We start from the raw sequence: 12461 nt of genomic DNA on the forward strand, positions 1-12461 counted from the left end.
ATGTGAGCTAAATGCTCGGGGTGTGCATGGCACGCCCTGCAGTTATCATCGGGAATGTCTTGGCTCAAAATGTGGCGACGGTATGTTAAGGTGGAAATGACAGTGTTTCAGCAGCCTCCTCCGCTGCTTTATGTCTTTTAGATCATAAGTAATAATCACTTAGAAAGTGCTTATTCTATATATATTATTGAAATAATGTTAATAATGAGGAAAAAGACCTGAAGAACTAAAAAACAATAATTAAATGTTAAAAAGGTCCATTCATGAAATTGTGTAAATATAATTATATTAATGTACATATATAATAGTAGGTAGCAGGCAAGCACCATAGCATCCACGCCAAGCGTTCTCACACATGCATGGATGCTTTGAGTGGCCGCGCATATTCATGCACCGGACCGCGCGCATGTATGCTGTCCTATCTCAATATTGCCTCGCATACTCTGTCATCTTTCCCCCGTCGTTTACCTGATTCCTCCCGTTCTTATGCAACCACCCTCACCGCCAACATCCCTAGCTATGGGAAAACTGACACGCCCAATAAAAAGAGAAGGAATCAATCGATTTTCACCATTCAAAAAATTCCCAATATAATGAAGGGCCGCCGTATCGACCAAAAGGTCAAGCGTAATAAATACCTTCTAATTTAAGTTGAAAGGCAAGACCTACAGTATAATTCCTAATAATTTTGATTTTAAATCATAAATTATTGAGCATTAATATCTGTAAATGAAGGAACAATTATTGTGGATGGAATTTCATAATTCTGCAGACTAATTTCCTGTCCCACGCTTGCTGGGAGACCATGATACAAAAATACAAGCAATTGCAGAAAAGTGGCATAAGGCGAGCCGATCATATTCCTTTCTTTCGTGTCACACTACTGTCTTCCTCCAGTCAAAAATTCCTGACTAAACAAAATAACCCACTCACTCTTCCGACGGATACTCCGTCAGATACTCGCGGTCACTCAAAGCACCGTCGTTATTGGGTACTTAGGAGTCACATTTACAGTTAAAAATCCTTGAAGGAAGTAGGACGCGTAAACCCGACTTCTTCTCAGATTTTCCTATTTAACGCATCCAAGCATACTGCTAAAAGACGTTAAACTAGAAAAACTCGGGTCCGACAAGTGTTTAGGTCAATCAGTAGATCTTTTCGATCCTTTAGGCAAAAATCGATGTGAGGCAATCACATATGACCTCTCTTGATTTTTATCTTTTGGAAAAGATCCGAAATTCTCTTATTATTCTGGAGCGACGACACCCAGAGCAAAAGATTCTCTCTCGAATCTCAAAACGAAGGAGAATCTGAACCCAAAGTTGGAATCTGACTTTAGAGGGAAAAGGGAAATAGGGGTTTTCTCGAGACTAAGAGAGTACGAGATAAACTCAGGTTCAAAACCAACTATTGCCTCTTCTCTGTAAACTTAGATTTAAAGTGAAGCAAGGTTAAAGTGGGAGCTAGGTGCTTGAGAACAGTGTACCTAGCACTAGAGTTGTCTTAGACAACGGAATCGTGAGTGTGCGTTTAATAATGTAAAGCCCTATAATGGGGAATTGACTTAGGACTTCCTTACTCAGTCCCTTATTTTAGGTAGATAAGTCTGCTTTCAACGTTTACTATATTAAAGGTGTATAATGATTTATGTTACCCGTAAAATAAACTCAACCTCTGCAGTTCTGCTTGAAATAGGTGTCCCGATGTTATTCCTTACACCCTCTCCCAAGTTAGTTTCCACATAACCTATAAAAGGAATAAGCATCCCCGGATGGGGACAATAAACAACGATCCCCACAAAAATAAATCACTCCAGCCTCTCTGGGTGACAGTTTGGAATTTCCTCCGAGATCTGACTACCTACCATTTGATTCTTGTGTAGTACCTTATTGAAGGACATTCTCTTTTTAGTTTATCTTCTCAAGGTGTTTCTTAATGTAATCACGTCATAAACTTTGGGTTGTAACAGAACTATTTTAATTTACTTGTGTAGTCGCAAATTCATTTTTGAAACTGAAATTTTAACTACTCCGTTTTTAATTCAAAATTGAGCTTTTTCAGTTAAATTAGAAATACAAATACTAGGTTGAAAATTCATATTTCTGATCGAAAATTCTGGAGTTTAGTTGACAGAAGTTGGGTTGGAAGATGCAATATGTTGCTGAAAACTCGGGTTTTTAGTTTTTTCTAATAAGAAGTCATTTTTTCCCTGGGAATTAAAGTATCATTTGTTGATAAAAATTCAATTTTTTGTAGAAAACAAAGATAAGAGAACAATAATCAGTGAATTATTCTCTCAAACACAATTCTTATAAAAAATATTAATATTGATAAAACATGTAACTATTTTGTTGAAACCCCGTTTATTTAAAGCAGAAATGTGTTTTATAACTGAACATTCAATATTTACGTTAAAGAGTCATTATTGAAGGCAAAAGTTAGTTTCTTCATTCAAAATTTCAACTACCTTGGTTTCGAAATTGATTTTTTGGTTAAAAATTTAACTACATTCTTGAAAACACGTTTTCTCGTTTGATAATTAATTTTCTCCAATGAAAAGTTAACTACAGGTTTCTAGTTGCAACTTTTTCTACTTCAGTTTAAAATTTAACAACATAATTGAATGAAAATTAATTTTTCTGTTTGAAAATTAAAACTGTTCTCTTCATGACTTGTGTTTTTGTTTGAATAATAACGTTTCCAACAACATATAGAACTGTTTAAATTTTCGAATAAACATTCGTTACGAATTTAACTTTATTTTTGATCATTTATATCTTTTCTGAAAATTTTTTCTGTTTGGTGTAAAATGAAGTGTCTTGGTTAAAAATTCAACTCCTTGTTTAAAAGTTAAGGTAAATTGTTGTAAGTTGATTTTATTTTTTACAAACTTAACTATTAATTTAAAAAAGAACGTTCTTCTTGGTTGAAAATGTATTTTATACTTAACTTGGTTAAAATTTCAGTTTATTTTGTTTGAGGGGCTTAAACCTTTGGTTGAAAACTCTTTTTTTAGGTTAAATATTACTTTTTTAAGTCACAATTTAACCATTCCATTTCTTATTGAAAATTAAACTATTTAAGTTTTTATTGAAAAATTATCCTACATATTTGGTTTATAAATGCAACTGTAGGAAGAAAAGTAAAACTAAACTCTGAAATTTTGAAGAATAAGTAGATGATAGGGATGATAGCATTTCCATGTTTCAAATTATTTAATTTTAAGCCAAAGTAGAAATCTTCCACTATCTACGGGGAAAATAGATTTCAGGATTTTCACTCTAGCCATAGCCGGTTTAACCAGGCCGGTAAATAAAAAAATAATTTCTTTTATTCCATTCATATGAACGTTTATAACTGAATCATATACAAATTAAACTAATTTGTTTCTAGAAAATAAATCTTCTTTATTGAAGAATCATCACTTTGCTTGTAAATGTAATTGTTTTGTTGTAAAATTCGCTTTTGTCGGATTAAAATTAACTTTTTTGATGGAAACTCCTGTTAAAAAAAACAAGAATCCAAGGACCAAATTTGGACAACAACGAACAAACAAAAACAAAAAATTCTATTGTAATCTGAAAAAACCTAAAAAAAAAAATATAGACAAAAATAAAAAAGAAAAAATATTCTTGTTTTTTATTGTTTTAAAGCGAGTTTGCATCAATTTGATTATTGGACGTTAAATAGGATTTTTTATTTGGATTTTAATCAAATTTAAATTTTTTAAATTTTGATTCACTTTTGTGTTTGTAATTCATATTTTTTGTTTCAAATTATACTATTGTGGTAGAAAGTTGAAATGCTTGTTCAGAAGTTTTTTTCCGACGGGGGCTTTAAATTTATGTACATGCAAAGAGTGCCGGAAAAGGTAATTGAATAATGAAAATACTCAGTTTCGGGGGCCTAAACTCTGCCCCTGGCTATGCCACTGTTCTCGGCAAGGCTCGCGAAGCTCACGGCGAGCTTCTTCAATGCAGAGGATTCGAGTAGCGTCCAGTCTCCCTGCGAGTTCTCTCGACCAAGAACGACTGTGACAAGTCACGCACGGCGCCAAGACAAGTAGACTCCGAGGGTGCTCGCATGAAATCGCGTTCACAAACATAAAGTCGCAGAGCAACTACCGGAGAAACTAAGAACTAAATAATCACTACGCATAACTAAAAATCAATTTCTGTGAAAATCTAAATAAAAATAAATATACAAGTAAAGGCGCAACAGGCATAATATTCCAGTGTTAATCTAGATTTATAAGTTTCATGAAACTTTAACGGAATAAGAGTTTCATGAGACATGAAATGTTTCAAACTTCCCAAGTTCAAGCATTGGAGGCAAAATTCAAACTTACTACAAAATAAATGTCAAATATTAAATAGAATTTACCGAATAAAATTTGATTTAGGTTGAAATAGATGAAAAAAATTATAGATTTCATACTTAAAATGTTTACTTAAGGAAGTTTAACTTATTATACGCGTTTTCGTTCCGCTAAGTATGAGAATTGACCTTGGGCTTGGAGTTGCGAAATATGAGGTCACAGCGCGTACTACCGCGAAAGTTATAAACTAAATAGTCACGAACTAAAACTATTTTTCCGTAATAATATACGTGCGCAACTACAAAGTCAAGACATAATATTCCTGAATTAAACGTAGCTTGTAACTAAAAGAGAAATGTAAATGAAATCTCAAATTACAAATAAAGTAACTATACATGTTTTCAGACCTATGAATCTATAACCTATGTGAATGAGCACGCATGGGCATACATTTAAATGTGCGTTCCTAACGTTTCGAAAATTGGTCCCATGAAATCTTTTATTGATACTGGGAACATTAACTGTCTAATCAAAGGTTTCATGGAGACACGACCTTGGGTATGCCCAGAGAAATTTTACGTAGTTGCGGCAAGGGTCTAGTTACGCCACATATTGCGAGAGCAGCGCTATTGTCGTATCTGTCATATTTACTCTCGAGGACTGAAAGTAACTTTTTTCCATTTGAACATACTCTTGGTATATGTAATTTATTCGAATTACTTACAAAAAGCAGAATATAGTGTTATATAAATAAAGAATGAATAAGTCACTGAACATATGATAAAGATAATTCGGTATAAAATCTAGATTTAGAAAGCATGGGATAATTTTACCATTGCATAAGAAATTTTACTGTTGGCTTTACATAAATCAGTAATAATGGTGACTGTTTTCACTTCCAACGCTCGCGCCCGATCGTAATTGTATACCTACAAAATCATAGCAGAAATTTCATCAGTTACTTGAGTTAATCCGTGGCTATGATGTATAATCGGGTTCACAATAGTAAACGTTTTAAACAAATAATAATAATGGTAGCTCTAAGAAAGCATCTAGAGGTGACTGTTGTTACCCCGAACACTAGCGGCCGCTCGTAATTGTATACCTACAACATCATCGCAGGAGGTTTTAAAGGTCGTATTGGATTGACTTATAACATCCTAATCTCATCATTTACATAACTTAGTCCGTGGCTATGATGTATAACCGAGTTCACCCAAATAAAAGTTTAAAACAAATAATAATAATGGTAGCTCTAAGATAGCATCCAGAGGTGACTGTTGTCACCTTCAACGCTAGCGGCCGCTCGTAATTGAATACCTACAACATCATCACAGGAAGTTTCAAATATCATATTGGATTGACTTATAACCTCCTAATCTTATCAGTCACTTGATTTCGTCCGTGGCTATGATGTATAACTGGGTTCACCTGAGTTAAAGTTTTGAATAAAAAACATTTCTAATAATAATAATACTACCGAAGATGTTCTCCTTACCGAAGGTGTTCTTGCGTTGGTGTCGCGGTAGGGCTCGATGAAAAATGAAGAGTATATGCAAGATTTTAAACGCTTGTCGCTTTCCGAGGATCGTCAATGAAGGAGAAATTGGTGCGTCTCTATGACGAAAGTGCGAAGTTTGAAACGAAAATGGAAAAAGGATACAATTTGTGAACGAAATTTGATGCAAAGTATCCTAATATACAGAAAGTCGCACTAAGAGATCTTATCGCTGAGGTACATGACAACAGGACTATTCTACACGTGGCAGAAGACCGAGCAATGGAGATTAAACAACAAGTTCATTTGGCGTGGGAAAACGACGGCAATGAACTTTAGTTATGAGAAGCCGCATCATACGGTCAAGCAGGAGCAATTGATGTTCTTCCTCAACCTATTGATGATCCAACACTAGCACATCCTCCAAAGGTAGATGGCCTTATACAACCAGAGGCAGAAGCAGAGGTTCAGCAACCAAAAAAGCGACGAAAATGGACATACCATATGAACAGATGTTATGCGCCTTTATTTTTTCACAGAGTAGTGTGGGCAAAGTTTTATAAGAGAACGTCGTAGACTCTTCTTACTTAAATACCTAGAGCTAGCCAGAAAAATGAATGAGTAGAATCTGGCAGAACAGAAACGCTCAATGTGTATAACCAGATTGTTTTCGGCTGTTGTAATAGCTGCTATCAAAATGGAAAATGAACAGCAGTTTCCTATTGATGAACTCGCCTTGGAAGATGTGGACTAGGAAGACTTCATTGAAGCTGAACGCATGGGTGCTAAAGATAATGAACATCATGTACCGAATCCACAAGAACCACACCCGGATATTAATAACGATGATGTGCATAGCGAGATCCCAGAAAAACTACAGCACCTTGAAAGGATTTTTGGCCATGCTTTACTATACTGTGCAGTATACTGTGCAGCTGTGGCAACCGTTAGAACGTTGGGCCACCAAACTAGGCCTGCACATGCGGTTTTTGTCCCAGCAAGGGATTGAGATCCACCATGGAAGATCAGGTTGGATATGGATGTCAGCAAAGAAAGGTGCGAATTGGGTCGATTAGCTCAATATAAAAAAGAAGAAAAAAAAGAAAGCTGATAAACCATGTTACTCAAATCATCCACCCGCGGCGCATCGAGACATTAACAGTAGCAATATTGGATGAGATTATGGACTCCCAATAGCAGTCTTGATTTTCTTCCTGCCAGACTGCGTTGGTACTAGAAAAGTAATGCACGAAGGTAACAAAATCGAAAGTTTCATGCAGATAAAAGAAGGTTCTATCGTGAACGGAGTGTGAAGCAAAATAACCATCAAGACACTGGAGTCCCTCAATTGGAAGATATGACTAACTACTGTTCCGGTGTTTGGGGAAAAATGAACAGATTCAACTTGGACACTGCGTTGTTCAAACTGCACTCACGAGGCTTTAAAGATCTAGTCACTATAGAGACTGTTCTCATGACTCAAGCCATAAGCATCAAAGGAACTTACACATGGCATACAATGACTACAAGCAAGCGTTTACTTCTGCGCCGCATGAGTATTTGCTTGAAGTTTTGAAACATTACAAATCTGCCCACGCATTATTGACTTTCTAAGTCATGCGATGATATTTTGGGGTACAAAAATCAAGTATTTTGACAAGGAGGATGGTCATCAAGTGACCTATCTCCTGTGCATGGATGACCTGAAGCTGTACGCTAGTTCAGCCCAGAAACTGCAGCAAGTGATCGATGTCACAAAGCAGTTTTACAATGATATCCACATAGAGTTCGGACTAGATAAATGCAGAACAATGCATTTAATCAGAGGTGAATTAGGGACCGCAGGATTAGAGAACGAGTTTGAAAATGACATCGCCGCCATGCTGCAGGGAAATCATATAAATATCTGGGTATTCTTCAATCTAAGGTTATTCAGTATACGATAGTTAAGACCAGCCGAACGACTGCCTTCACTACGAGAATCAGATTAATTCTGAAGAGTTTTCTCAACTCGGCAAACAAACTCCAGGTGATCAAAACATATGCCATCCCTGTCCTCACATACTCCTTCGGGTCTTATTCGTGAAATTTCTGTTTGTAATAATTACATAATTTGAACGTTTTAAATTGCATATATTATAAAACCTTTGAATATCAAATTCCTCTCATTATAAAAAGTTTCCGATTTCGAAAGCTTAACATTTATTCCAATTTTTCGCGATGTTTGAAATGCAATAATTTGCCCATTGCAGCTTAAAATTATTTATATCCTAAATGTACCAAAAAATTTATTGAAGAATAATATGTGATTCAATTTAAAACGTTTGAAATTAACTAATTTGAAATTACAGTTTATACTATAAGAATATTAGACATTTTGCAAATATTGAGACTTCGAATGTTAAACTTAGAAACTAGTTTCTTTTAATAATAATTATTTGATTTCTTGTTGACTTCTGAAAAGTTCTAAACAAAAATTTTTTAGAACTATGACTCTGAACATTTTTCATTTTAAAAGATCCCATAATTCGCCGTGAAATAAATAATACATTTTATTACATTTTTTTACGCTTCTAAGTTATAGCAATCCTTTCTCATAAATAAAGTCACTGTTGTTGCCTGTTTTCCGCCCAATAGCCACCCTGACAATTGATCCAAAAATTATTCATATTTCAGACTTTTCGTTGGGTTTTGTATACTGTTCAAATCAATTTAATTCACTTATTAGACTGTTGCACAATTTAGGATACTCCTGGTATACTTTCCATTGTTGAAGCCAAGAAACAATCTACATATCTGTATTCAATAAAAGTGTTGATATGCGTTTTTTACATAAAATTTAATTGTACTTACTAAAATCTGAGAATAAAAATTAAACTGCAACCAAACTTCGCTCAAGTTCCCTACTAAATCACCTTCTATTTACTATTATTTGAAAAAAAACAATTTATTTAAATTTAAAATCTAACGAAATTTTTATTTTTATTTAAATAGATTGTTCTTAAATTGTACATCATTAAACATCTGCAATTTTGACTTTACTTTACTATAATTTTGGATTTAACTAAATTGTATTTACATTTTGAAAATTGTATTCAATCTTTAAATCTAGATTTACAAAATAACTTTTTAGATTGCACTAAAATAAATCTTAACGTACGAATAGAATTTTTTTTAAACTTATTTACTTATTAACTCGAAAATTTCTCTTTTAAAAAAAACCAGACCAGAAATTAATTTAATGTAACTAAACTTTATTTCACTTTTAAATTCACGTAAATTTTATTTAAATTTTAAATTCAACTAAGTTTTATTAAAATTTTGAATTTAACTAAGTTTTATTTAATTTTTAAATTGATCTCCACTTCATTTAAATTTTAAGTTTAGTTGAAAAAAAATATTTTTTGTTCTAAAGATCCAGCGGACCGACTCAGCTATAGCAAAGATTGCTACAATAATGGCGAAAGCATCATTATAGTGCAGGCACAGCGATAGAACCGGCTTGCCGCCCTCGACGAACTGCCTCGTTGGTTGACCGCGAGTCCTTTTTATTGTCTCGCGGCCGTTGGTATTGTGGAGCGCGCAGGCGCGCTGTCGTGTCTCGCGAAAATGGGGATAGCGGACTGACGCCTCGGGCCGCGTCCAGTTCAGTGCGCGCGCATGTGTATGCGTATGTGTCCTCTAGTGCTTCATCTCATGGTGTTTTAATAGTGTAGTTAATCGTATTTTTCTCCTTTGATCAAGCCTTGCGGAACAATACTCCTACTTTGATCTCAGAGTAACGAATCAATATCATAGTGGCTACCCCGTCCATCGCCTCATGTGCGAATGTGCTGGGAAACCTGCTCTTCTTGGTCCATGTGGTAATCATGAGACAGCTCTATTGTTGTGGGTGGTAGCCCACCCTGTTTAAATTTTGTTAGACAACCATTTTGGATGACTTTTTTGATAAAAGAAAGTTAACAGAGTTATAGATATTTCAAAATATGAAAAGGACAGAAGAAAATGAACATTTTAAGTCAAACAACGCATGTTATGAAGAAAGCTAATAAAACAAAAATGTTGCTTTTTGAAAGCCCTGAAAGATTATCGTAATAACTTTTTTACTTTGTTGGAAAATTGAAAATTCATATTTTGATCACACAAAAAATAATGAAAAATCAAAAATTATTATTCTGCCATCCAATTATGCAAGATACGAAAAAACATGATTTCTTTCAGTTTAAAAAGAAAGAAATAACTCCTATATGAAGGCGTAATAACGTTACCGAAAGCTGAATTGGACCTGGGTGAAGTGTCTTATGCGGTGGTTCTGAGATATCGGGTGACCTCTCAGTGTATGCAGCCATATTCTCGCTTGCGGGGCTCTGCAAGGATGGTCGAACCCTTGCCTTAGCTGCTCGGGGGATCAACAGTGACACTACCCAACCAACAAAAATTTGTAAATGTAGTTCAAATAAATCTAACGCGCAGAGCAGCCGTCAATGGGTCGACAAACAGTGCCGATCACCCTTGAGTTAGGGTTGCTGAAAATATTTTATAAGAAGAAACAAGTTAAAACTGGCGAAACGCCCATTCTGCAGTGGTGGTTGTAAGGTTGTACCACTCTCCTACCGAAAAAAGGCAGCTTGTCCAACCCGGAAAATTACAGGCTAATTAATTGTTTGAAAAAATGTGTAAGATCTTTACAGCACTCCTAAATTACACCATCGCCTGATTTGGTTGAATTTTTATCATGCCAAATGTGAGAAAATTTTGGATGCCGTTAAAGACAACAACAGTTGTCTATGGGAAGCGACATGAGAAGAAGTTTTGGTTGGACACATTTTTTCAGATAAAATGAGGGTGAAGAATCTGGACGACTGGGAGTGTAATTGGGTGGTTACGAAAAATTCAGAGGAAGCTACGGTTTGTGATGTGCTTTTCAAAAAGGTATCTATGCTTTTGATGCTGCAAATGTGTACTCCCACGGGACGTTGGGAAGGGATGGGGATGTGACATGCATTATTTTCCAAACAAGTGTATATTCTCGTAATTGAATGCTTTTGATGCTCTTTAAATATATATAGAAAACAATATTGGACGTCAATTTGGTTATATTTTTTCATTTGCCTCCTTCTTAAATTACACTTTGATTGTCCTTTCCCACGAAATATAAAATTTTTTAAAATTTATTAGGTTGGAGTGAAAATGCTAAAATTAATCGAATGTTTTGGGTTAACGGAAAGAAAACTGTGGGTTGGTATCTTAAATAAGTTGAAAAAATTTGTAATCGGTTAATATATTCTGTTCGGTATATACCATTTTTGTTTATAAACAAAAATAAAAATTCAAAATTATACAAAAATTGTTGTCAAAGTTAGAATTTTTTGAATATGTGCAGAAAAAGTGAAAAATACCAGAATCGGGAAAAACCATGTTTTTCCTTGAAAACTGCATATACAAACTTTTTTTCTCTGATTCACGAAATAAAATTGCAAATTAAAAGAAACTTTTGACAAAAGAATTTCGAAATAGAGAATAAATAATTATTTACTTTTAAAACCGAATTTCATGGTTCCTTTTAGATTCAACCAAAGGAGACCTGATAATTACTGCAGCAGTATATTTTACTGTATTATGTATATATTAGATATGTATAATTGTATACGTATTGAACAAGTTATTTGGTGTATTCCAGGTATTTCTCAGAGGTAATACAGGCAGTAAGAAACCAAGATTATGAGAATGTTATTTCGTATTGTACAGAAAAAATAGAAAATCTTCAAGCAGACACTGTGTCAAAATATAAACTTCACCTGCTTAGAGGTACCTTTTACCTATTACTTGGAGAGCACGATAATGCAATCTCTGATCTGAATATGATTATAACAACTAAATCTGTCGTTAAGGAACTTAAAGTCAATGCTTTAATTAAAAGAGCTAGTATACACGTACAACTAGAACACCCAGAAAAGAGTTTTTGTGATTTTGACATGGCGATAGAACTTGATCCAAACTGTGGAGATATTTATCACAATCGAGCGCAAGTATGTGAACAAACTATCCTTATAATTTTGTTAAGGTTAAGTCACCTAAAATTTGATTAGTTTTGCGTTTCACTTTTCTGATTACAACAAACTGAAGCATTTTGGTGAACTGCAGTGATTATTGTAACACTAGTACCATTTTTTCCCTACATTTTCTTATTTTACGTTTTTTTTTTCTAATTAAAAATTTACAAACAATAAATATACTTTTAGAGAACTTCAGTTTAACGAATAATCATTTCTGTCATGTATGAAGTTTATTTTGTTAACAAACAAGACCATTTGTTAATGAAACAAACCACGAAGGCGAAAAAATGAAACTTTTCTAAGTATTTACAAATTGATCGACCTTTCGTCATTCAGGCTTTTTTAATTCTCGGTTAAGTAGGCTATTTTTAGTTTAAAAATAATGGGTAAAAACTCATGTTCCATTCTATACATATAAAGAAATGTGTATGGCAATTGGATACAGACCGCTTTAGTTTGCCCCTCAATCTTATTATTTTTTTTTCTAGCGTCAATGTCACATGGCATTTATCAAGTTCTTATTTTCCTTTCTTTATATATTTTAAGAATAATGACACAAAAACTGAAGATTAAAAAGGATGTGCGTGTA

The 12461-nt window shown here is 34.2% G+C and overlaps 1 protein-coding gene across 8 annotated transcripts in view; it reads left to right on the forward strand.

Moving 5' to 3' along the window:
* LOC117181870 (mitochondrial import receptor subunit TOM70) overlaps nt 1-12461 on the forward strand; it is a 130303-nt gene that overhangs the window by 108309 nt on the left and 9533 nt on the right. For all 8 annotated transcript variants that reach the window (XM_033374879.1, XM_033374885.1, XM_033374884.1 and 5 more), the window contains one exon: nt 11497-11845. In XM_033374879.1, the coding sequence (XP_033230770.1) occupies nt 11497-11845 (349 nt within the window). The remainder of the gene's footprint in view (nt 1-11496; nt 11846-12461) is intronic.

The sequence above is a fragment of the Belonocnema kinseyi genome, chromosome 10, assembly GCF_010883055.1.
Source record: "Belonocnema kinseyi isolate 2016_QV_RU_SX_M_011 chromosome 10, B_treatae_v1, whole genome shotgun sequence".
NCBI lineage: Eukaryota > Metazoa > Arthropoda > Insecta > Hymenoptera > Cynipidae > Belonocnema > Belonocnema kinseyi.